The sequence below is a fragment of the Taurulus bubalis genome (assembly GCF_910589615.1).
Source record: "Taurulus bubalis genome assembly, chromosome: 12".
NCBI classification, from domain to species: Eukaryota; Metazoa; Chordata; class Actinopteri; order Perciformes; family Cottidae; genus Taurulus; species Taurulus bubalis.
Window position 1 is genome coordinate 886,284 of NC_136600.1, and position 26,055 is coordinate 912,338.

Consider the following 26,055-nt stretch of genomic DNA (forward strand, 5'->3'; position numbering starts at 1 on the left):
TAAAGAGCAAATCCACGCCAATAGCTGGAAGGAGACGGCACAGATCATCATATGCAGAGGTGAGGGTTGAACTCGGCTGTACCCCTGTATTCTGTATCAGGACATCCTGTGCAATGCTAAGCAACACGCTCATCATAGACTATTCCTTATCCAGTTAGAAGCAGCAAAGCTGGTGGAAATGAAATGAAATTAAAATGTACTCTGCATAAAAGTTAACATATAATTTATTTATTTATTTAAAGATACTCTTCAAGTGGGTGCACCCATCAAGTGGCCCTGTAGTTCAAATCTCTTAGAAAGGTTCAGGAGCAGATCAGACTCAGGACTGAATCAAAATAACAACACACAACCTCCACAGCGCAGCCAGTCAGTGAACGACTCATGAATACATAATGCACCGATCATAAATAAGAGGATGTGGGTCCTAGAGGAGGAGGTGGGTCAGATACTGGAGCTTGTGGAGTCCGGCTTCATCCGGCCGGCTCTGCTCTCAGTGATGTGCCTGGGTCTGACGTCTCCGTGTTGGGACGTCCTGACATGCAGCACCACGGGCCTGCCTCCAGGAAGCTGCTGTCCAGTGACCAAAGCTGTTTCTGCTTCATCCATTCAAGTGTCTCAGAGTTTCAACGCTCCTCAGGAGCATCAGCTGTCCACGCTGCAACATTCTGACAGCACAGAAAACAAGTTAAAACACTTTAAAATGTTAAAAAACATTAACTTACCCCTTTGTTATTATTAAGATTGTCCTTTTAGTCATAATAAGTGAGGGGTCCTAGCATGACACCAGCAGCACAAACACGAAGCGATATGTTTGTTGACAGCCGGTGTGTTTCGGTGCCAGGATGGAAAACACAACCAGGGTCACATGGTGTGACTCTGGTTTCCTGCTCAGCCTGACCTCGTTGAAATAAAATGGATGGGCAAAATATTCCAAATCAACTCGCTGGATGCTGGTAAAAATTTTACCCCAAAAATGTGGATCAACTTCACACACATTGCAACAAACAACAACACACTCAATAGATTTTGTCTGAGTGAGAGAAATAAAAGTCCTAAAAAACAGTTTAAAGGGGAATAAAATCGGCCAAGTAAGAACACCTTGTTAGCCATATTTCATACCGCAGTGATCGCACGAGCCTACATTGTGTGTGTGTGTTAGATGTAAGCCTACATTGTGTGTGTGTGTTAGATGTAAGCCTACATTGTGTGTGTGTGTTTGATGTAAGCCTACATTGTGTGTGTGTGTTTGATGTAAGCCTACATTGTGTGTGTGTTAGATGTAAGCCTACATTGTGTGTGTGTTAGATGTAAGCCTACATTGTGTGTGTGTTTGATGTAAGCCTACATTGTGTGTGTGTGTTTGATGTAAGCCTACATTGTGTGTGTGTTAGATGTAAGCCTACATTGTGTGTGTGTTAGATGTAAGCCTACATTGTGTGTGTGTTTGATGTAAGCCTACATTGTGTGTGTGTGTGTGTTAGATGTAAGCCTACATTGTGTGTGTGTTTGATGTAAGCCTACATTGTGTGTGTGTGTGTGTTAGATGTAAGCCTACATTGTGTGTGTGTTTGATGTAAGCCTACATTGTGTGTGTGTTAGATGTAAGCCTACATTGTGTGTGTGTGTTTGATGTAAGCCTACATTGTGTGTGTGTTTGATGTAAGCCTACATTGTGTGTGTGTGTTTGATGTAAGCCTACATTGTGTGTGTTAGATGTAAGCCTACATTGTGTGTGTGTGTTTGATGTAAGCCTACATTGTGTGTGTGTGTTTGATGTAAGCCAACATTGTGTGTGTTAGATGTAAGCCTACATTGTGTGTGTTAGATGTAAGCCTACATTGTGTGTGTGTGTTTGATGTAAGCCTACATTGTGTGTGTGTTTGATGTAAGCCTACATTGTGTGTGTTAGATGTAAGCCTACATTGTGTGTGTTAGATGTAAGCCTACATTGTGTGTGTTAGATGTAAGCCTACATTGTGTGTGTTAGATGTAAGCCTACATTGTGTGTGTGTGTTTGATGTAAGCCTACATTGTGTGTGTGTTTGATGTAAGCCTACATTGTGTGTGTGTTAGATGTAAGCCTACATTGTGTGTGTGTTAGATGTAAGCCTACATTGTGTGTGTTAGATGTAAGCCTACATTGTGTGTGTGTGTTAGATGTAAGCCTACATTGTGTGTGTGTGTGTTAGATGTAAGCCTACATTGTGTGTGTGTGTTTGATGTAAGCCTACATTGTGTGTGTGTGTTTGATGTAAGCCTACATTGTGTGTGTGTGTTAGATGTAAGCCTACATTGTGTGTGTTTGATGTAAGCCTACATTGTGTGTGTGTGTTTGATGTAAGCCTACATTGTGTGTGTGTGTTAGATGTAAGCCTACATTGTGTGTGTGTGTTAGATGTAAGCCTACATTGTGTGTGTGTGTGTTAGATGTAAGCCTACATTGTGTGTGTTAGATGTAAGCCTACATTGTGTGTGTTAGATGTAAGCCTACATTGTGTGTGTTTGATGTAAGCCTACATTGTGTGTGTTTGATGTAAGCCTACATTGTGTGTGTTAGATGTAAGCCTACATTGTGTGTGTGTTAGATGTAAGCCTACATTGTGTGTGTGTTAGATGTAAGCCTACATTGTGTGTGTGTTAGATGTAAGCCTACATTGTGTGTGTTAGATGTAAGCCTACATTGTGTGTGTGTTAGATGTAAGCCTACATTGTGTGTGTTTGATGTAAGCCTACATTGTGTGTGTTTGATGTAAGCCTACATTGTGTGTGTTAGATGTAAGCCTACATTGTGTGTGTGTTAGATGTAAGCCTACATTGTGTGTGTTAGATGTAAGCCTACATTGTGTGTGTGTTAGATGTAAGCCTACATTGTGTGTGTTAGATGTAAGCCTACATTGTGTGTGTGTTAGATGTAAGCCTACATTGTGTGTGTTTGATGTAAGCCTACATTAGTGTTAGTACATCAGAGTCAGAGAAGTACCCTAAATATGACTTAAACTAAAGGATCCCTTTAGGGGTAGGATACAGTTGTTGTTGCAGTCCGTGTTAGGTCAAGATACATATTACTGGACTATAGGGGTTGTGTTGTTTTAGAGAAGTTACTGTAGGTGTGCCGTCATCATAAACATTGATGACAATACACACTGAGCTGATAGAACAGGCCAGTTGGGCAAAGTGTGGTCAGTCTTGTCACAGAGACTGTAGGTGCTGTAAGCTTTGCAACGGCATACTGTACGTTTTAAATCGTTAGAATGAAATCCATTCATTAAAGAAAACTTGTCACGAGTACAACGCAAATGGAGGGCTTCAAAAGGTTTCACTGACCTTGGAAGGCTGCAGAAACTCATGACAAGAAAGTATTCTTCAGATCTGAAGTGAGAAGTGAAACGTTGTTAGCCACAACACAAACCTTGCTCTACACCCTATCCCCAGAGCAGCTGTAGATCCTCCACTGGGGGTCTGCTAGTAAATCGAGGCTAAAAGCCTGAGCAGACCGGGTGTTTGGAGTCTGTTCCTTCATTTAAAGCTCTCTTAAAAAGGCCTTATTTCAAAGGGAATTCTCTTGAAATGTTTTTGTGTTTTTATTCCTCTCTTACTTTTAATCTTATTTCATTTGGTTTTATGTAGTGTTTTTCATATTCTTATTTATTCATCATTTCTTGTTTGTTTTTTCATCTCTAAAGCCATGAAGAGTTCATTTTACTAAATTTCAAATCAAAATTGCACGTGAATTAATTTCATCAACATTCAGAGTGTGTAATCTCCTGCTGGTGTTAATGTCAAACTAAATGCGGCTTCTAGCCCTACTTCTGAGGGCCTGATGAAAGCAATGGCTGACAGATAATCAAACTCTTTGAGGACACAATAGTTTTCATGTTCATACCGTTGAGCCCCTCTGCATCCTGGACCTCCAGGAAGGGGGCGGGACCCCAGATCCGGACCGTCCCGTCGTCAGAGGCGCTGGCTAGCAGTCCCGGCAGGACGGGGTTCCAGCTCACACAGTTGACGGTGCGAGTGTGACCGGTCAGCTCCGCGATGGGCAGCTCGCTGCGTCGGTGCCAGATGTAAACTTTGTGGTCTGAAGAGAGACAAGTCACTTTCATCAGCTGCTGCCAGTTTACTGGCGTTGACTTAAATGGCAACTTCACCCAATTATATACACAACAATACGTTTCCTCAAAATATGACTCCTCAGGACGGATGCACGCAGGTGAACGTACACGGCAGTTTGTGTTGTACCGCTTCTCTTTCACCTTTTATTTTCACTTTCTAATTGCTTGACGTGCATGTCCACATTACACTTGTGACTTTCACATAACACTTACATTCCATGACCTTTATTTCTATATTCTACTGTAGATTCAATTGTAAATATTCATGCTCCCAGTTATTGCACTCTGTTTATTGTTAAATGTTATGCACGTCATAATTGCACCCTGTAGAGCAGTGATTTTCAACCACTGTGCCACTTTCACTTAATCTGTCCAAAAGAATTATATTTAGTTGCCGCAAATAATTTTCCATTGTTGAGCGTCTGAGCCTGCTGGTCTAGTGATGAAATACTCTTCCATGCAAACTGTCACATTGTATTATGCTACAATGTGACAGTTTGTATCTTTTTGGGGTTGTTGGTGTGCCGCAGGATTTTTTTACTGTAGAAAATATGTCACGGCTCAAAAAAGGTTGAAAAACACTGCTGGAGAGGAGCTTCATCAAGTCAGAGAAAACAACCCTGATGACATCATCACAGTGCAGCTCTTTTAATCTTGACAACTGAGTCGTGTGTCTGTCTCTGAGCTTTCTGCTAAACAGGAAGTTGTCTTGCCTTCACTGCCGCTAGCGATGAAGTCTTCGTTGTGCCCTCCGAAGCAGGAGTGGATGGTGTAGAAGCCCTGGGTCACCCCTTGGTACTTCCTCACCAGCACCCGGTCCTGCAGGTCCCATAGGTGCACTCCCTACGCACAACGTTCAAATACGGAAAGGCACAAGATTGGACTGAAATCATATCGTCGCAACTAGCTGAAGTTCAAATGAAAGGGAAGTGTGTTGCGCTGTGACTGTGAGGACGTAGCCAGCCGCTCACCTGAGTTGCAACATTGAGCAGAGCCAACCTTCCATTTTTGGAAACGGTGAAGGACATGATGGGGTGGTCCTCCTGCACTCTGGAATGATAAAGCACGCGTGCTGAAGCCACTTCCCCCACAGGCAGAGCAAATACTGCTTCCAGACAGCTGAAAGAATATGTGGGTCACAAAGAAAATGCAAATTGCTTGCACAACCTAAGTTTAATGAATTTAATGGTTTCATGGATGGCTTATTAACCATTTAATTAACCAGTGAATGGTTAATTCAATTAACCAAGTAGCTCATGGAGAGAGGTCGTCCTGAAACCACAAGGTAGCGGTTCATCCCTGTTCTCCCCATAGATTCATGTTGAAGTGTCCTTGAGCAAGGCGCTGAAGCCCCAGAGCTTCACAGCAGCTCACTGCTCCTTAATTACTAGGGATGGGAAAATGCAGAGAATAATGTCCCCACTGTGAGATTATAGAAAAGAGAAGAAAAAAATTAAATAATCAACATCCCCCATTTGCCTGTAATACCTCCGCGCCCCACTAGAGGGTCGCGCCCCACGGTGAGAACCACTGGGTTACATCATGTGCAGACAAAGCAGGAAAAGAGGGTGCTGAGGTTCCTCCGCCCAGTCGCGGTGGTGACTTACATGTTTCTGTCGGTCAGGTCCTCAAAGTTGTATCCGCGGATGCGCTGGTGGGTGTCGGAGGCGAGGACGGTCCGGCCGTCACTCAGACACCACAGGCACTGCACCCGCACGCCTTCCCACGAGTCCAGCAGGTTTCCATCCATGTCCTGGGAGTCAGGAGGAAACAACAAGCATTCAGGAACACCGGCAGCATCAGACTGCTACAGGGAAACCACAGATCATTCCATATGTGATTGGCTGTCAATATTTTTTTGTCAACTTTTTTTTATTGGAAAACAATCAGTTCATCACTTTGGCAGAACCTTTACAGATTATGATTATACCTCCAAGTATCTATCCTTCTGTCACTCGATTGGAATCCCTATTTCAATTCATAATATCTCAGACTTCAGCCTTTCACAAACCTGCCAAGGATACGCTCTCTCGGGATGCTTGACAACGCTCACAATTATTGTCAATTATTATCAATTTATCTGCCAGATTTTTTCCTCAATTCAGGAAATTCAAAGTCAGAAAATAGTAAACATTTCTCACAACTATAGATGACAGTGACACACGACCTCGGAAGTCCACAAAGTCTCTACATTTTCCGTCGCAAACTAAAACACATCTTTTTCGACGACACCTTGAGTAAGGAAAGTAGCACCTAGTAGCACCTAGTAGCACCTAGATGTCTCTTACTGATAGCACTTTGTAGTTTAACTTTATTGAAGAAATTGTACTTTCTTGATTGTGTTTGATATCTCAGAACTCTTGTGAAGTAACAAGCTGCATTTAAGATAAGATAATCCTATATTCGTCCCTTTATTAGACATTTACACATTGAAAACATCCTTACAAGGCAAACTGTCGGCCTCTGTACTTTACACCCCTTAAGTGCATGATGTTAAAGATCGGTAAACGCTCAGAGCCCGTGAAAGATACTCACACACTGGTAGAACTGGCCCCTCTGTCCGCCGGTGACGAAGCGTTTACCGTCTGGATTCCAGGCCACGCTGGTCAGGCTATCCTCATGAGACTGACTCATCTTTGTGCGTAACTCCCCCGTCTACACAACACAACCGAGGAGAGAGGAAGATGACATCAATTCCATAGCTACGACGTCACTGCTGTGCTGCTGCTACACGGCGATGGGAATGATGTGATTTGTAGCTTTAAACAAACAAATAGCAAATGTCACACTGAGATTTTGAACCGCTGCATCGGCCAAATTACTCATCTGATTAAAGATGTTGCAACGGCGCCACGTGTAGCTCTCTGTTCCCAGGCTACCTGGACAGAAGCGCTCCAGGAGAAGACTCAAATTGAGAATGTATCAGCAGTCGTGTTGCGGTTGAGGCTTCCCAGCAGCACAAAGCAGCGAGGGTCAAAGTGTGTGTGTGGAATGATGATGAGTCACACTTATGCATGAGGTGTCTTGCAGGCCTAATTCTGTGATAAAGCAAAGATTAGATAAATATCCCATTAATATTAAAAACTATTAAGGGGAGTAATTGTGATAAAATATTAAACAAATTAAATCCGGGCCTTTAATTGTATTTTTTCGTCTTTCATCAGGAAGCTTGTTAGTTTTTACACCAACACTTTTAGTCATTGGAGTTAGAATCACAGAAAGCTCTCTAACGAGGAATAAACCAAATCAATCTCATTCATTGATCATCATTTAGGATAGGAATGTATAAGCATTATGCTTCTACCTATACCTTTTCAGTCTTTCTGTTTTGTATATTACATTGTGGCTTTACTTATTGTGTTTTAATGATTGACTGAATTAAACACACAAACAAACCAACAAACAAAACCACATTCAAGTCAGTAAGGAGTTGTCTCTGTCATGTTGGCAAGACAGTGTGGACGGCACCAGAGAGCATCGCATATGATGCTCTACTTGGTGTTGTTCAACTAAGTCACACGGAGACAATGTCAGTTATAAGTAATGTCGTTTACTGTCAGTGTTTTCATAGGTCTGTTTGACATGTGTACATGATATAATATCTGTTACACATAACTCACACACAGAGTAGTATCAAAGCAATACCATGTGGTGCTGCTGCAGCACTGCTGCTTCACAGCCGGGCAATGTTCCAATATGTGATATGAGACGAGATATCCACTTTGATTTTGGACGTTGTAATATGGCATAAGTGAAGTCTTTTCTCGTTTTGAATGTCATTTTCTGAGAAAAGAGCTAACAAAAGCTGTCATTCAATTCATAATGTTTTTTCATTTGTTTGTTTTTTCTCAAACTTTTAGAAAAATTAAACAAACTTCCCCCATTAGCTTCCCCTGTCTGTCAGACAGAAGCTGATGAGCAGCTGACGGTGTGTTGTACCTGTACATTCCACAGCCACAGCTCAGAGCAGTCATCAGGACCGCAGGCTATCAGGTAGGCATCATCAGGGCTCCATGCCAGGTAGGAAACACCATACGCATGACCCTCCAGAGTCTTCATCAACTTCAGCTGCTGGGTTTCCTGTCGACCAACAGACAAACCAAACAGCATCTGGGTATTTCAACTCTCACACTCCACCTCGTTTATCCTGCTCTGACGTAACACTGCCGATAAGTAAATGATTGATTACCACGTCCACGTGCCACACAATGACTGTGGTGTCTTTGGACCCGGTTGCCAGTTTGGTGCCATTGTTGGAGAACTTGCAAAACCAGACTTCGTTGCAGTGTTCAGTGAGAATCTGCTGAGTGTAGCAGGGGAACTGCTTCCTAAAGATCCGAAACACACAGAGGCAGACGTCAAGCATCGCAATGCGACTTAAACACAACAGCGTTCCTATAGGCTACATACATATCTCACTGGCTGTAGTTTGATGCAGTTTGAATGATTACATATTTATTGATCATCTATACTACCCTTACTGGCAGTGAAAAACCCTGATTGGAGCTGATTCTAGAGTAAGAAAGGACTGAATATTGTTTCCAACCAAACAGGAATATAATTATGTGGCGCATACTGTATAAAGTAGTCGTTTCTCACGGTAGTAAATTACAATCAAACATTAAAACTGTACTTTTCAATCAGCCAGGTATGTGTGGGTAGTTACCGGCTGCAGGCGTGGTCCAGCAGCAGAGACACAGAGTCCAGTCCGCTGTCCAGCTTGGTGTTGTGGTAGAGGCAGCGCTCCCTCTGCAGCTCAACCGCCTGTTTCAGCAGAGTCTGCAGGCGCCGAGGCGGCAGCATCACCGACGGAGGCAGGTATGCTGCACGCACACGCAGAAAGACTCGAATTAGTTCTGAACATGTAGTGACCAGCTACAGTAAAACACATTACAGCATCAACCAGAAAGATTTAACACCCATTGATCAGCTTTAACACTAATTAAGCTGGGCTTCTGCCTCTCCAGGCTGTTTTTTTTAATACTTAGTAGTATGTTTTGGTTCTCCTCTGGACGCCTCTTCGTCATAGAGCAACCCATAACACCGTAACTCTGTGTACGTCACAGAGATGTTTACGTGTATCTTCGGAGAAGCATACATCAAACCAGAACATGAAACACAACATGTTTGCACATCTGCAAAGAATAATTACTGTACTGCAGAAAGATTACCGTACAATGCGGGTTATAAGGCGCACCCTTTTATAAGCCGCATCTACTAAATAACAAAAAAAAGTCGTATTTAATCATAAACAAGCGGCGGTTTATAAGTCGCTGTTGCTGCTGCTACTGCCCTCGTCACTGCTCCCTGGGTCGGGCGTCGAGCCGGGGCTGGTCCCGCTACCTTTGGTGGTTGTCGGGGAGCTAGCGGCTGCAGCTCCGCGAGCGCTAGCTGCAGCCGCCACGCCACAAGAATGTGTGTCTGCACTGTTTGGGAACAAGTAAACGACAGTGTTGTCAGCGCTAGCTCTCCGCTCGCCAGCTAGCGCTCGCCCGCTAGCGCTCGCCCGCTAGCGCTCGCCCGCTAGCTCACTCGCCCGCTGGGTTAGGACCCCTGCCTCTAGGACCCCTGCTGTCAGACCTGTTTTCCATCCATGTCTCTGCAACTGCTGCTAAATTTAGAATCGGAAAAATCCACAAATTAGCTGCACCGATATTTAAGCCGTATGGGTCAAAGTTGAGGAAAGTAGTGGCTTATAACCAGACTTTTACGGTATATTTTCCCTTTCTTTCATACAATCTAGTAAAATAAAAATAATTGAAGTTCAGTAAATGACCAGATGTTTTAATATTGCATTTTCATGACAAGATCCTTATGGACAATGTTAACATACTGCTGAATGTTCTTATTTGCACAGTTTGAGATAAAAGCATTGTAGAGAGCGGCTGGATGTAAAAATAGACATGACACACACTACAGATGGGAACTAACCACTGCTGTTAAAGTGGCTGCTACGACAGTACAGAGTGTTCGCTATGTACCGAAGAAAAAGTCGGGCTGCACTCACTCTGCAGCTTGTCCAGCAGCTTGGTTCGGGATGCCGTGCCTTTGCCTTCCCACTCGGCTTTGGCGCGCAGGTCCTCTGCATGACTGCACATCAGGTACCTTCACAAGACACAATGACGTGGTCACAGCTGTGTCCAGACGCGCTCACACCTGCTTATGATCGAGGCTCCTCCTTCACAATTACTACATGAGAAACAAGTAGGGAAATGCCATTGACCTTTCATTACTAGACTAATACAAGTGTCACTTTCTTTTCATATGTATTGTTGCAATTACTGATTGTCCATCCATCCATCCATCCATCCATCCATCCATTATCAGCCGCTTATCCGGGTCGGGTCGCGGTGGCAGCAGGTCCATCAGGCCGACCCAGGCTTCCCTCTCACCCGCAACACTTTCCAGCTCATTCTGGGATCCCGAGGCGTTCCAAGGCCAGCCGGGAGATATAATCCCTCCAGCGTGTCCTCGGTCTTCCCCGGGGTCTCCTACCAGTTGGACGTGCCTGGAAAACCTCTAATGGAGGCGTCCAGGAGGCATCCTGACTAGATGCTGAACCACCTCAGCTGACTCCTTTAACACGAAGGAGCAGCGACTCGACTCCAAGCTCCTCCTGATGTCCGAGCTCCTTACCCTATCTCTAAGGCTGAGCCCGGCCACCCTGCGGAATGACTGATGATGACAAAAATAAAGCTATCCGTGTCTCTTACAAGTATACATTTGGCTAGCATGGAGAGCAGCACATTTTTAGGTTGTTTTCCCTTGTATGACCTTCACTGCATTAGAATGAGCACAACTTGCCAAAGGTACACCTACTATTACACCTGAAGCCCGACTGGCTTTGGGTCATGTCGGTCAGTTTGGTCCCAAGTTCCATATGTCAGCACGAGTCATACTATTTGCTGTGGACATTCATGGTCCCCAGAGGATATTATCAACCAATGACAACCAATTATATTCTCTGAGTACATGAGAACTGCGCTTCCATTCACATTCCAGAGTATGTGTCAGCTTCTCTGTCTGCTGGTGAACTGACCCGCTCAGAATGTGGATCCGCTCAGTGTTGTACTTGAGAGGGGTGAGCTCCGCTCTGAGGACCTGCAGGGCCTCCAGGACCGTTCCGTCCTCCAGATACTCCAGATACTTCTGCTGCAGCAGCAGGAACTTCATCCGCTGTACAGGAAGACAAGGCAGAGACAAGGCCCAGAGGACAAAGAATCAGTCATCCATACTGTGATCTGCAACATTTACTCAAATGACATCTAGGCCTTGACCAGAACATTCAGCTATTTGGATGATAGGTCTTGTTTTCAATTGGATTTTAGATTTTTTTTTTTTTAAGAGTAGCGAGACACCCAAACCCCTTTTTTTCTGATGAAAACCCACGGATTCACGTCTAAATCTTAACATGTTAGTGCAAAGTTTGAAATCTTTATATTGTGTTATAAATAACGTGCTTCTGGTTCCTGCCCGACTGTTAACCCGGCAGGCTGTAAAACCAGATCCGTCTTGAAACAGAGACCCCGTCTCGTTTATAATAGTAGTAATAATTCAAACTTATATAGCGCTTTACTAGATACTCAAAGACGCTTTACACTGGGGACAAGAGACAAACAGAACAAAACAAAGAATGGAAAGACAAAGCAAACAAAACAAACAAACAGAACATTTATGGTAACAAAAAGAAAACTGGAGAAGCTGTGTGGAATGCTTTGTGAGTATGACTTCCTTTCCATGACATGTTGTGTGTGTATATATATATATATATATATATATATATATATATATATATATATATATATATATATATATACACACAACCAATGTGTTTATGATGACATAATCAGATGGAATCATGCAGGTTCACAAGGAACTCCTTTCGGTCTGACGCCCGCGGGGCCTCCAGCTGTGTTCATCACTTTAATGTTGCAGTTGGTAAAGATGGTGCTACTTTTAATTACATACACTTAAAAATAGGCTATACACTACTTAATAATACATCATATATTATATTAATTGATTTATATTTTTGCATTATTTTATAATGCGTAGAGACATCGGCCTCAAAGCACCACCGTCTATGGGATTCTCTGTCTGTAGGCCACAAGCTCAACTTTGAGGTAAATGGACGGCTGCTTTGTAGTCTTCCACCCTTTCATCAGCTGATGGCAGGGGCAAGGTGACATGTGCCAATCAGAACTCTAACCAATTATACATACACATTCACACACCGCAGGAATCGCTCACAGGAGCAATTTGGGTTTAAATGTGGTGCCCAAGCTGAAGGCGGGGCAACAGAAAGTCCTCTGAGTTTGCGGATGGCAGTGTCTTTGTGGGCTGCTGCGCTTGTGAATATGAGTGGTGTGTTCTTCAAAGCTCAGTTTATTGTCCATCATGAGTCCAAGATATTTGAAGCGCTTAACCCTCTCAACAGGGTTATTTGTGATTAGTAAAGGCTGTGGGGGCAGCATTGAGTCTTCATTACATTTAGCTGCAGGTTATTGTTCCTGCACCATTGTGTGAAGTCCTAATACCCACAAACACAATGATTGTCATTAAGGAGTGCAAGTATGGCAGTGTCCTCAGACTATGTGAAGTATGTGGTGACAGTTAAAGGACTGACACTGGTGTCATTGGTGTAGACCAGCGGTTCCCAAACTTTTTAGGCCGCACCCCCTTCTACATCCCGACCGGGTTCACGCGCCCCCAATCCCCCGCACCTTAAAAAAACCGCAACAGAGCCTATTTATAGCCGCATAAAATCGGACCAATGCGAGAGCTGTTTGCTCGTTATAGATAGATTTAGTCCGCTGTATACATGTCAGTTACACAAGGCGTCACTTTTAAAGAGCAGTAAGGGCCGTTCACACCAGACGCGACTCTCAAAAACGCGTCGCTAGCAAACCCATTGTTTTCCTCTGGTACGGCGCGCCTTTCATGCGCGCTTTTTAAATGCGCGCTTTTTAAATGCGCGCGATGCGTTTTTCTAGCGTTTTTTCGGCGCGCTTCAAAGTTGAAATATTCTCAACTTTAAGCGCCTTGCGCGGCGTCGCACAGCTCAAACACACAGCTCTCTGCATGGCGAGGACACACAGGCTCAGAGGCAGACTGCATTTCACATGAATTTACTTAAACACAGTAAGCACGTAAAGATCAAAGAGTGGCACATAGGCTCAGAAACAGATATAAATAAAAAAGGAGGAGTCCATATGAGGATGTTCACATGCAGCGCAGCAAGAGAGATAGAGAGGGAGAAAGTGAGAGACCTGAGAGACTCACGTCTCTCAAAGTGAGAGACGTGAGTCTCTCACTTTGAGAGACTCACATGGATGAGACTGCAATTGTTTTTGTCTGTTTTGTAACTCTTCCAATGTGGATCTAAAAATGTAAGGGGCTTCTGACTTGCACTGGCATGCTGGTGTTCAGGTGGCGGCGCAAATAAGAGTCTTCAGACAGCTGTTAGCCAGAACCTCACTGCACAACAATCTGCATTCCAATCCAAGTGAAGCCCAGACCCAGAGAATTGTCATCATGTTTCCTCTCTTTTTCCCAGTCTGATGCTCACTCTCGTCTCCTCTTTCTTCACCTTGACTCTTCGATGGCCTCTGTGCTCCCGGTTTGTCTGATATCTCTTCCTCCTTCTCGGTCTCCTCGTCTCCTCTTCCTCAGACTCCCGGTCGGTTTCTTCTCCCGGTCTCTCCCCAACACCTCTCTGTTTCTCTCCCTCCGGTTCCTCCCTCTCTCTCTGTCCCTCTCCTCTTTTATTACTGATAGCTTCAGATGTCCCACCTGACAGCTTCCTGATTTCAGCCAGTTTAACATGTCTTCATGATGTTGCTGAATGAATGAAATGACGCTAGGTGCACAAGCTAGGCTAGCTAGTGTGTAGTAAAAGACAGTCTGGCGGCCGGACCGGAAGTGCATCTATTTATTAAATTGTACGTTTTTAATTTTAAATTTAAATCTTACAAAGGGACATTTTATAATTAAAAAAATCCTACTTAATATTTGTTTATTATGTTTAATATTAATTATTACACCATTAGACCACCATTACATTTTTCCTGTCGCGCACCCCTGGGGTGCCACACCGTGGGAATCCCTGGTCTAGAGGGTAAACAGGAAGGAGCTCAAGACAACTTTGTGGGGCTCCGGTGCTGGTGATGACGGTTGAGGATGTAAACAGTGCCCAACCTCACATTTTGGTACATTGCCGAGACAATTTTTCGACAATTGGAAGGATGATGTAAGGATCAGTTTATCCGGGCTTCGCACATCCTCCACTGTGAAGGGAGCAGGGGTGCTTTTCCACATTTCCTCTGAGCAGTTGATGGTGTCAAATGATGTGCACAAGGTGTTTAGGTCTTCAGTGAATGAGGCGTGGTCACTAATTGAAGATAACTTGGGGGTTGGGTCATATCCAGTGAGTGATCTCAGCTTTTGAAAGGCTTGATTAGTGTTCATGGTGCTGCATTCTGTTCAAGTTTCACTTTGTATTGGAGTTTGACCTGGATGATTTCATTTCTTTACACAGTCCTGCTGTTGAAAGGCTTTCCATTTTCCTCTTAAACTGTCAATAAAGAACTCAATGTAGTCTATGATAATGGCCATCTTGTCCCAGTCCATGCAGGTTAGTGAACCCTGCAGTGGTGCTATGGGGTCCTACTGGCTGCACTGCTGTTCTGGGGATCAAGACATTTCAGTACTCGTCGATTTCAATATTGTTTTTTACTTCATACTGACGACTTCGCAATTGTTAGACTATGGAGTATTGATTGGTAAAGATCAACAGAGCATTGGTTGCATGCCCTGACAACTGTCATTTTGTGATTCTTCTTGAAAAAAAAAAAAAGAGGCGACATGGGATCAAGTGAGATGACTGATATATTTATTTTTGGAATGCATCAAACTAAAAGCAACATCGTCATATTTCAGTAACATAAAAAAAATGTAAGAACAAAAACATATTTCACTGTTGGGAACAAAAGAAGATCCAATAGATGATTGCAGAGGGTAACTTAACAACAGCAGCTCCCGTTTCCTCACCTGCAAAAATCCAAAGTACCTTGGACATTTTCCATGCTAACAATTTAGAACACTTTTTATGCCAATACAATTGTCATTGAAATTTTTATTTATATTTGAACATTTGATTGAGAGAGGGCTGTACTTTGAGCTGTCAACATCTCCCCTGCTGTGGAGAACAATATCTCACTTGTTGCTTGTACAGCAAGATGTTGTGTGAAGAGTTTGGACCATTGTTGGTAAAGATGCTCATTTTTGTTTCAACTATCTCAGACGATCTGCATCAAGAGTGATGACTTATGTTGCGTTCACACCAAACGCGTTGCAAATGTTACTCCCGCCTGAAAGGGGGCGTGGCTTATCTCCGTAAAAACAGATACCGTTTCCTTCATCCACCATGGAAATAGCCACATACTTGTTGTGTGAACTCCACATACGTGGGAACATCAAACTCCATGGTGTCTGGGTTCATAATATTATCCGTAGTCCCACAGCGTCTGAATGAAGCCGCTAGCAGCGCTACTTCAGGAGCAGCAGCAGTTTGGTTCAGCACCGGCAGGACGGCGGTGATGACGGCGGAGCTTCTCAACGCTGATTGGCTTACACCACGCACATTTTTGCATCTGTGCATTGACTTTGCATGTAATCTACTCAAGCGTCAAATTCGCAACGCTTTTGGTGTGAACGCAGCATTATGCCACCTTGTAGAGATGAGTCTATTTTTCTAAGACATCAGGGCACTGATGTCGTTTGCTTGATCCGCCGCTGAAGAAATCACCAGACAGTCACTGAGCGCTGTTTTCTTTGGTGCTACAGTCTTCTTCTGCTTTGGCTGATCTCTTCTCCAGAGGCCTGGGTCTAAAAAAGACACGGTCACACAAAACCATTTTACTGTCATGGAAGTGCACAAGTGACTTGAGATGCATCAACACCACAACACAAGAGCTATTTTGATGGTGTGCTATATTGTTATTTCATGAAAATTTAAATGTTAATAAATCAAATTAAACTTTTTTTTTTTAATCATGTGATTTTTACAATAATGTGATTCCACATTATTATTTCTGAAATAAAATCATATTATTGACCACATACCTGTGCGGGATGCTCATACAAGATTTTCTCAGCCTAATAATTGAAGATCTCCCTCCAAGAGAAGCCATCCAGGTGAGGTAGAGACTTGAACCTGGGATCCAGTGCAGTGTTCTCGTTCAGGAACTGCGCAAGTGTTGGGTCAGAATACCTCTCGCCAAAGTGACCTGCTGTAGCAGATTTAACATCCTTCACAATCTCATAATCTGTGACACTGTGCTTCATAGATGTTACGATTGTGTTTAACGGGATAGACCAAAGAACTCAGCAAAGTTGTGACTGCTTTCAGAAACCACCTCTTCAAGAACACACATGTAGATCAGAGAGGCTGACGAGATCCTTGGCACGCGTTTTCATATTTATTTTCTGCGAGCGCAGAATCAACAGCAGCTTGTTGCTCCATGCTGCAGTGTACATGCATGTCATAGCGAGAGTTCCACTTTGTAATGACATCTTGAACCAGCGTTAGAGGAGGACGCTGAAGCTCGTCTTGTTAGAGCTTTAAGACGTGAAGAGAAGAAGTGACCAACTTCCTGACTTGGCCCCAAAAAAAGCCTGTGTGGGCAAAACCCTCGATGTGTGGAGACAATCCAGCCTCTTTTGTGGCATTTCTTATATGAACTGTTGTCACAGGGATGGTAACATTTGGTCTGTCCAGTTTCCATTCCGCTTCTATTTCCTTCAGCAGAACTTTCACTTGTGTGACAATCAGAGATGAAGCGAGTTTGACAAACAGAATTTTTTATTTCCCTATCACCATTAATATGTATGTGCTGTGATGGTCATGTAGCTCTGTAAATCTGGGAGGTCCAGCCCTCTGTCGTCAGGTTAATTTATTCTAATAAATTCAGCTAAATGCATTTATTTTGGATGCTGGCACATTTGTAGTGTTGCATGTGGTATGGTAACCATGAAGGCAAAAGTCTTGCTGCACCGATGATTTCAGAGAAGCAGGAGGATTTGGCAGTAGCCATGGTATTGTGTCATGTGCAACTACAGGCTACAGTACATTGTGCCGTCTTTGAAGTCTTTTTAAGCTACCTTGTGCCGTCTTTGAAGTCTTTTTAAGCTACATTGTGTGGTCTTTGAAGTCTTTTTAAGCTACATTGTGCCGTCTTTGAAGTCTTTTTAAGCTACATTGTGTGGTCTTTAAAGTCTTTTTAAGCTACATTGTGCCGTCTTTGAAGTCTTTTTAAGCTACATTGTGCCGTCTTTGAAATCTTTTTAAGCTACCTTGTGTGGTCTTTGAAGTCTTTCTAAGCTACCTTGTGCGGTCTTTGAAGTCTTTCTAAGCTACCTTGTGCCGTCTTTGAAGTCTTTTTAAGCTACCTTGTGTGGTCTTTGAAGTCTTTCTAAGCTACCTTGTGCCGTCTTTGAAGTCTTTTTAAGCTACATTGTGTGGTCTTTGAAGTCTTTCTAAGCTACCTTGTGCGGTCTTTGAAGTCTTTCTAAGCTACCTTGTGCCGTCTTTGAAGTCTTTTTAAGCTACCTTGTGTGGTCTTTGAAGTCTTTCTAAGCTACCTTGTGCCGTCTTTGAAGTCTTTTTAAGCTTGACTGTTTTTTTCCATTGAACACAAGGACAACAAAATAAAACAGAGGTAAGCAAAACAAAAACAGTACTAGAGAGAGCGGTACCGAGGCTGCCATCTGCGGCGCCATCTTGATTTTCTTGACGTGTGCAAATGGCCTTTGGAATACTACATATAAATACTTTGTGAATCCCCGATCTAGTGGGTGATTTCGAAGGTCAAGCGGCTTCATTCAGACACTCGTCCTGGAGGAGTCGGAGCTGTGTGTGACAACGGGTAATATTATGAACCCAGACACGGGGGTGGTTGATGTTCCGACGTGTGTGGGGAAGTATAAAGAAGAAATAGTGGTGAATTCGCTTCTTCGCGGTGGAAAGGGGCTTTTCCACGGCTTTACTCCGTGAAAACAGCGAGCATTTCCGCCATCCACCATTGAAATGATAATGGCCACATGAACTCGAGCAAGTAAACTCAGGCAAAAAAGGCTTTTGGTGTATCCATTCCATTATTATTATTATTATTATTATTATTTTTATAACGGCTTCTCCTATTTAGGGTTGCGGGCACTGGAGCCGATCCCAACTGACATTGGGCGAGGGCAGGCTCACCCTGGGCAGGTGGCCAGTTTATCACAGGGCACATATAGAGACAGACAACCATTCACACCTACGGGCAATTTTTAGAGTTAGCAATATGTCTTTGGACTTTGGGAGGAAGACGAGAACCCGGAAGGAACCCACGCTGCCACGGGGAGAACGTGCAAACTCCACACAGAGGGACCGCCCGGGATCAGGATCGAACCTGGGCCCCTCTTGCTGTGAGGTGACAGTGCTAGCCACTACATCACCATATAGCCCCACACAGATAAATGGTAAAAGGACTTGTTCTTGTATAGCACCTTAATAGTCTTCCAATCACTCAGCGCGCTTCACATCCATTCATTACAATACATTTCATTTAGCTGACGCTTTTATCCAAAGAGACTTACAATTAGTGCATTCAACCATGAGTACAAACTCAGAACAACAAGAATCAAGAAAGTACAATTTCTTCAATAAAGTTAAACTACAGAGTGCTATCAGTGAGTGCGATCTAAGTGCTACTACGGTGCTACTACGGTGCTACTACGGTGCTACCTTCCCTATTCAAGGTGTAGTCGAAAAATAAGTGTTTTTAGTTCACGACGGAAGATGTAGAGACTCTGATGTCAATGGGGAGCTCGTTCCACCATTGAGGAGCCAGGACACAAACAGTCGTGACTTTGTTGAGTGTTTAGCTCTCAGTGACGGAGCTACAAGCCGATCGGCAGAAGCAGAGTGGAGCGAACGGCTGGGGTGTGAGGTTTTACCATGCCCTGGATGTAGACTGGACCCGATCTGTTCACTGCACGGTACGCAAGGTTGAATGGCATCAGCAGGTAGACCATTCATACACTGATGGGGAGCTGCGCATCAGGACTTTCTACTTAATCCTACCCATTCACACACCACAGGCTCAGCAATGTAGGGTTATATGTTTTGCACAAGGACACAACAACATTGACTACTGGAGCCGGGAATCAACCTGCAAATCTTTTGATTGGAGGATGACCCGCTCCACCCCGGATCCATAGTCCGCCCTACTAGTGTATGAAGCATCTGAGGTGATTGGCCAATCACAAACCAAACAGGCTCTGCTCCGACTTTGGGATGAAAATCGGTGTTGTGAAATAAAAACACAAAAAGACTGTGGAAGCAGTCCAACATGTTCTGGGTTCTCTTCATAACTTTCGGGACGTCCCAACACCGAACCAGACCAAGTCAAGACCAAGTTCTCCTCGCTCTCTTCTCCTCACCTCCTTACATGACCCCATCACCTCCAGCTGCCTGGACAGCACCGACTAGTGGCGACATCTGCCATCAGATCCGACTTAAATGTAGATATGTGTAAACATGATGATAGACATCTATTCAATATCATACTAATCTAAAACGTTTGCACATGCACAATTACGTTTAAAGCTGTGTTTACATAATTATGTTTAAAATCACAAAATTTGACTTTGACAACATATGTTTATTTTCTGATGTCTTTCTTGTCTCTCATTTTTAGCACACTGGGACTCAATATTACTGGACATTCTTCTTGACAATACTGTACATTTGCACAAGATCTGGCCGGGACCATATGTTAACCTCACACCGAGGCTGGTGAGACTCATACTTTGTGTTTACTTCTGTCCTGCTGTTTTAATGTCAAAGAGTACTGTGCAGACAGTGAACACACTGAAAGCAACACATCCAGAATGAACCAGTTATCCCTGAGTTGCTATGTCTCACTACTGAGGCACAGTACCAGGATTCAACAGTTTAATCATTTGCAGGGTCTTGACATACTTGATATATTTCTGTTCTCAAAGCAGACATTAAGTACCATCGAAGATTTAAGTCGTTATGTTTTCCCTGTGGTCGTTCGATGATAGTTTACCTTTTTTATAACGTGGTAGTGACAAAAATGTTTGAACGCAAGTGCTAATTACTGGCTGTTCCTTTTATTTTGGCCCTATTTTCAGAGCTGCACATAAAATGTTGATTTGTTGAACCATAGAGACAAAGCTGTATGTCAGCGGTCTGAAAATTGTTGAGCTTGCCACTTACCACAATAGCACTCGGAGAATGCATCAACGCCTTCAGCTCATTCAGATCACTCTCAGCCTGAATGAAGAGAGGGAAAGCACGATCAACACAAACTCAAGAAAGATAAACCCAATACTAGACAAACACTGACCAGCAGAGATGTCAAGCACATAAATAATCTGTTAGTATTTTTTATTATATATATATATATATATATATATATATATATATATATATATATATATATATATATATATATATATATATATATATATATATATATATGTATTTATTTGTTTATTTTGCAATGACAATGCACACTAACAGTAAAACTGCAAGTTAGCCAGAGAGGCTAATTTTCATCTGCTGTCCATGGCCAGATTTTTTTTTATGGCAGCCTAAAATTACAACATTACAACAACACAATGCAACTGAGATTCATCGATAGACAGACAGTAACATATAGACAAAACTAATTCACATCAAAGCAGAAAGTGTACCTACAGTAGATGCATATATAAAACACTGGAGGCACATACAATACATCAACACTAAACAAGACAAATGCACACATACACCCAATCAGCAGGCAGGACAGACAGTACATTAATGCTTCACACTGATGGCAACGAGCCGTTCCTTACGGCCGCTTGAATGTGTTGTATGTTTCTTTTGTGCGGATGTGTGATGGAAGAGCATTCTATGAGTTTGCTGAATTCACAGAAAATGCAGATTTGATAAAAGAGCTTGACCTCTGTGAAATGACACAATCAGTAAATTGGACTATTAGATATGGATATGCATGTTAGATAACTGTGGCCCACCTTGTCCCACTCTCCTTCCATGACATGATTGCGGAACTTTGTGGCAGAGGGGTGCTCCAGTCTGCAGCCCGACTCCTGCATCAGGAGGTCCACCGTCTGGCTGTCAAGGTACACAGCAGAGGACAAATCAATCATAATAATAATAACTTGAACATGTAAAGTTGTGTCACGTGACCAACTGAAATAGCATATGATTGTCCGACAGTAAGCACAGACCGGGCCGAGCCCCAGCATCGGCTCAGGAGGGAGGGGGCTAAACCAATCAATCACTCTTCCAACAGTCACAGAATATGAGGCCGAGCATTCATGGCTTCATTCCTGAAGCGCAACAGAAGCTTCACATGTCCAGAATAAAAAGATCATACGTACAGCCGTAGTTAGTTCTGCTTCCTCAAAGTCAAGTCAGCTTTAATGTCAATTCTTCCATTTGTGCAAACACACAGAAGATTCAAACGTACGTTTCTCTCCTGTCCAACATAAAGTGAATTGTAATAATAAAGTTCAAAAACAGCTAAAATAAGAATATTGAGACAACATATACATTAAGAAACTATATATAAAAAGAACTATGAGTCTGTATTGTAGCAGCAGGCAGACATATGAGTCTAAAAGAGGACGCAGTGGGGAGAAAAATGCTTTGTGTATAGAAAAATTTCCATCTTTGTTTTCTTTTTGTGTGAAGCGTTATCTGAATGACAGAAAGTCTTCGTAGCAACGGCGCTTCACCGTTTCTGTGCTTGGGTTTTTAACGGGCTACTAGCGGAGCTTTGAATGTCCACCGAGGACGGACTGTCCTGCCATCGGTTTGCTTGATGAAACGTGGTCAAACGTCTTGCGTTCGCTAGAGCTGATCTGTGTGTGGGGAAAAGCTGACTCGACCTCAGAGTTCAGAAGCGACGTCTCTTTTTGTTTGAACTGACTTTTATTTGAATGACTGAGGGAGACAAATGGTTTGTAACCAGCTGTCAAGCGTACACCACAGATGCTCCTGCAAAGACTTTGTGTGTATGAACCATGGCGATGAAGTGTGTGTGTGGCTCGTCGCAGCCAGTCTCAGTGATACTGACCGACATTGCTTTATGATGCAGAGCTGTAATTTTATTTCAGATTCAGTTTCAGATTTCACTATAGAAATGGACTCCATAACATCCGTCAGATGATTATAATAAAAATACTTACTTGCATGTTTGTAACTCTTGTAAAGGTTTCGCAAAAAGTAGCGATGCTTTTCTATTTCTGGATCATTTAACGGACATTGTTTTTTATGTTAACGGAACGGTTATTTATCAAGCAAACCTGATCATCATTCTAATCGTTCTTTGGTTTCGGCTTCTTTGGTGTGATGATACGCCGCTTTTCTCTGCACACCTTTTGGTATGTTTAAGTTTTGGACTGTTGGTTTGACATAAAGTCAGACACCTCCATCTGCACTTCTTTGACTACCGTCGTCTTTATTGTCTTTCTTGTCACATGGCCAATAAAGCTGTGAGTTCTGAAAACTGGTGATGTGCAATTGTTCCAATTTCCAAGACAATGTATTGACTAAACAATGAATATGTAACCAGAAGAAAAATCTAAATTTAAATCTAAATCTAGATTTCCTCTTTGAACTCTCGACCGTTGATGGTTCCTGCCATCCCATCATAAGAGGTTTAGCCTTCACTTCCCACTCTGGACGTGTAAACACATGTGCTCCTCGCCACAGGGTGCCAGATACAAAACCACTCAAAGACTAATGAATAGTAGAGAGAGCATGCAAACTCTTTTACTTTGAGCAAGCAGAATGACTATATCGGTCTTAACGTGGCCTTTATTTCAGAATGTTTAGAGCAATTCTTCACTGTGGCAAACATATCCACAGAGCTGAAATTGATAACGTGGTTCGTATTATGTTCCATCAAACAGGAATACAAACGGTTTCAATTCCATGAACAACTTCAGCCCAGGGTTATGGGAACCATTTGGCTTTGTGGATCATGTCCCGGCCTTCAGATTGGAACATGTATCCAGTCATGGTTCTGAATGTCAGCACCTTGCTGACAGGTACCGAAAGTCCTTCCTTCCTGCTGCTGTCAGGCTGCATAACAAGTTGCACTCACAGTAGACCACAAACACTTAGAACACTTTAATTACATTCATCATCTGGTGCAATATATAATACATTTAAATCCTTTTCAAATACTTGATTTTATTCCGTCTGTATATTTAATATTGCTATTTTATTCTTCTTTACTGTTTTACATTACTTGATTTTTTTTATTTTATTTACTATGTGTCTCTTGTGTGCAATTTCCCCACTGTAGGAGTAATAAAGGATTATTTTATTTGATCTTATCTTATCCAGACGAGCATCACACTGCCCGGGGCTGGCTCAGGTTTACCTGGTCCAGCCCCTAGATATGCTGCTATAGGCCTAGACTGCTGGGGGACATCTTAGGATACACTGAGCTCCTCCTTTCCTTCTCCTCCTCCCCTCTTCACCTATTCTTTCTCTCCTTCTGGATAAATGATTGTCTCTTCAATGCATATTTCTAACTCTACTTTCTTTTTCCATGGATTCGTGGCTGCCTGGATGCCCTGCTGATACATCCATGGCCCTGCTGATGCAACTGGCCTGCAGCCGTCCTGCCAGCTGCCATGGCCCTGCTTTCTCCTCCCACTGCCCCTGGGATGCCCCTCCTCTCTACCTCCTTCTGCTTAATGGATCGTGGTTATCTGGATCATGGACCATGCATACTACTCATTATATGAATCATTTCTGTCATATTCATGTAATGTGCTGTAACTCTGTTACGTTGTTCATTCTGGTCACATGACATCTATTGCTTCTGTCCATCCGGGGAGAGGGATCCTCCTCTGTTGCTCTCCCTCAGGTTTCTTCCCCTTTTTTCCCTGTGTAAGGGTTTTTACTATCTTTTTGGGGGAGTTTTTCCTGATTCGATGTGAGGTCCCGGGACAGGGATGTCATGTGTACAGATTGTAAAGCCCTCCGAGGCAAACTTGTATTTGTGATGTTGGGCTATACAAAATAAACTGAATTGGATTAAGAGGTTGGGTTTGTGACCAGAGAGAAGACAATATGTCCACAGGTCATCATGCAGGGTTCATACACATGAACCTTTCCAGGACTTTAAACCAAATTCCCATGACTAAACATTTAGTGAAGTCTGGGTGTAAACAGTAAAAAGTGAGTAAATGTAGTATTTAAACTAACAATGAGAATACAAAGCATACAGTAAACCTTACATGACACAAATGAATGAGACAATAGTTTGATTAAAAGAATAAACATTTATATAGATGCCTGTATGTATGCCTGCTTATATTTTGAGTCTCTCTTTTAAAAGCATATTCATTATTTCAAACTCAGCATAAATGAACGACATGAATACATGAATATAACACATTTACATGACTTTTGAATGAATGAATGAATATATACTTTATTAATCCCCAAGGGGAAATTTTGGGAAAACTTTTGGGAATTTATTTTTTCCAACGACTTTTCCAGTCCTGGAAACAACCATTTTAAAATCGCGTGCCTGTCCCAGGCTGCCCATGGCCGTGAGAGCCCTGCCCGTCCAGCGTGGAGATCGTTCACCTGATGACAGTCATGGCTCACTTACTTGAGACCCAGGTCGTGTAGATGCTGTCCTATCAGCCGGATGACGTCCTCCTCAGACTGTGACAGACGCTTCTTCTTCTTCTCCGCCGTGTTGTTGTCCGCAGGCTGAGCCGACACTCCGTTGTTGTTGTTGCTGCTGGCGGTGTCTCCATCGCTGGGTTCTGCCTGCTGTCCGTTACAGAGAGCTGCTCCTCCGGCGGAGGACGGCTCGCTGTTCTGCGGCCCGGTTCGGCAGTACTGGTCTGAGTCTCGGTCCTGTCCGGCCCCGTTAGCCTGCATGTTACCACGGCGTGTGTTTAACAGACGACGGGCCCAACGGGACACTAAACCAGCAGTGCTGTCGCCGAGAGGCCCGCTGACCCAGATGCAGCCCCGGACTGCCCTGCTCCCGCTGCGGCCGAGGCTCCGGGCTTCTGGCGGCGGCGGCGGCGGCAATAACCCGGATGAAGACACGGAGACCACGGTTATTTCGACGGCGGCATTTTGAAAAAAATCCGTGCGATTGTTCGCTGTCAGGTCGCGTTAAAGCCGCGGTGTGTAGTCCGGTTGTTGTTGTTGCTCTCAGACAGCTGCAGCCCTGTTATAGACATACGCAGTGACGTCAACGGAAATTCCTTCACGTCTTTTTGCTGCGCATGCGCTGCGTCGGCGATAGGGGCGCTGTCCTCTGTTTTTAATTTCACATCTATTCTAAGTAACTCGATTTGTGTTCTAAAATTAGAAACAGTTTGTCAAGCAATTTAGTTGTTTTTGTTGCATGTTTTTTTGTCTGCTGTAAGCAAAATGTATCTGTTTCCTGTTTTGAGATAAGGTGCTTTATTTTGAAGGCGAGAAACGGAATTGAAACGGAAGTCGCATAGTGCGCCGTTTAGGCTAAAGCCTAATTTATGGTTCTCCGTTCTAGCCTGACGGAGAACCATAAACTAGGCTTAATGCTACGGTCTTTACGGTCAATTTAGAATGGAGAAAGAAACGGTATTAGCACTCCCCTGAAGAGGCACAAGTTCTTACGTTGGTTTTAGAATAAATAAAACACATTTAAAAACCATCAGTCAAAGTGCAAGATCATCTGTCGAATTTTAAATTCAATATAAATTGTTCAAATTACAGCCCACTGATATTGTGGTTTATTTGCGTGTTTCAGTGTCAGCCCATTATACCACTGGTGTTCAAACATTAAGCCTAGTTTATGGTTCTCCGTCAGGTCGACGGCGTAGCTACGTCGACGCA

The 26,055-nt window shown here is 43.2% G+C and overlaps 1 protein-coding gene across 1 annotated transcript; it reads right to left on the reverse strand.

Annotated features, from left to right (window-relative positions):
- Nucleotides 1-208: 208 nt before the first annotated feature.
- Nucleotides 209-25,202, reverse strand: wdr26a (WD repeat domain 26a). Its single transcript, XM_079226952.1, has 15 exons — nucleotides 24,827-25,202; nucleotides 21,201-21,300; nucleotides 20,398-20,454; nucleotides 11,152-11,288; nucleotides 10,120-10,217; nucleotides 8,779-8,935; nucleotides 8,302-8,440; nucleotides 8,052-8,192; nucleotides 6,648-6,767; nucleotides 5,720-5,865; nucleotides 5,084-5,162; nucleotides 4,826-4,955; nucleotides 3,884-4,078; nucleotides 3,325-3,369; nucleotides 209-665 (listed from the first exon to the last, which is right to left on the reverse strand). The coding sequence occupies exons 1-14, from the start codon at nucleotides 25,102-25,104 to the stop codon at nucleotides 3,344-3,346; spliced, it is 1,803 nt and encodes a 600-aa protein (XP_079083078.1). The 5' UTR covers nucleotides 25,105-25,202; the 3' UTR covers nucleotides 209-665; nucleotides 3,325-3,343.
- Nucleotides 25,203-26,055: the final 853 nt, after the last annotated feature.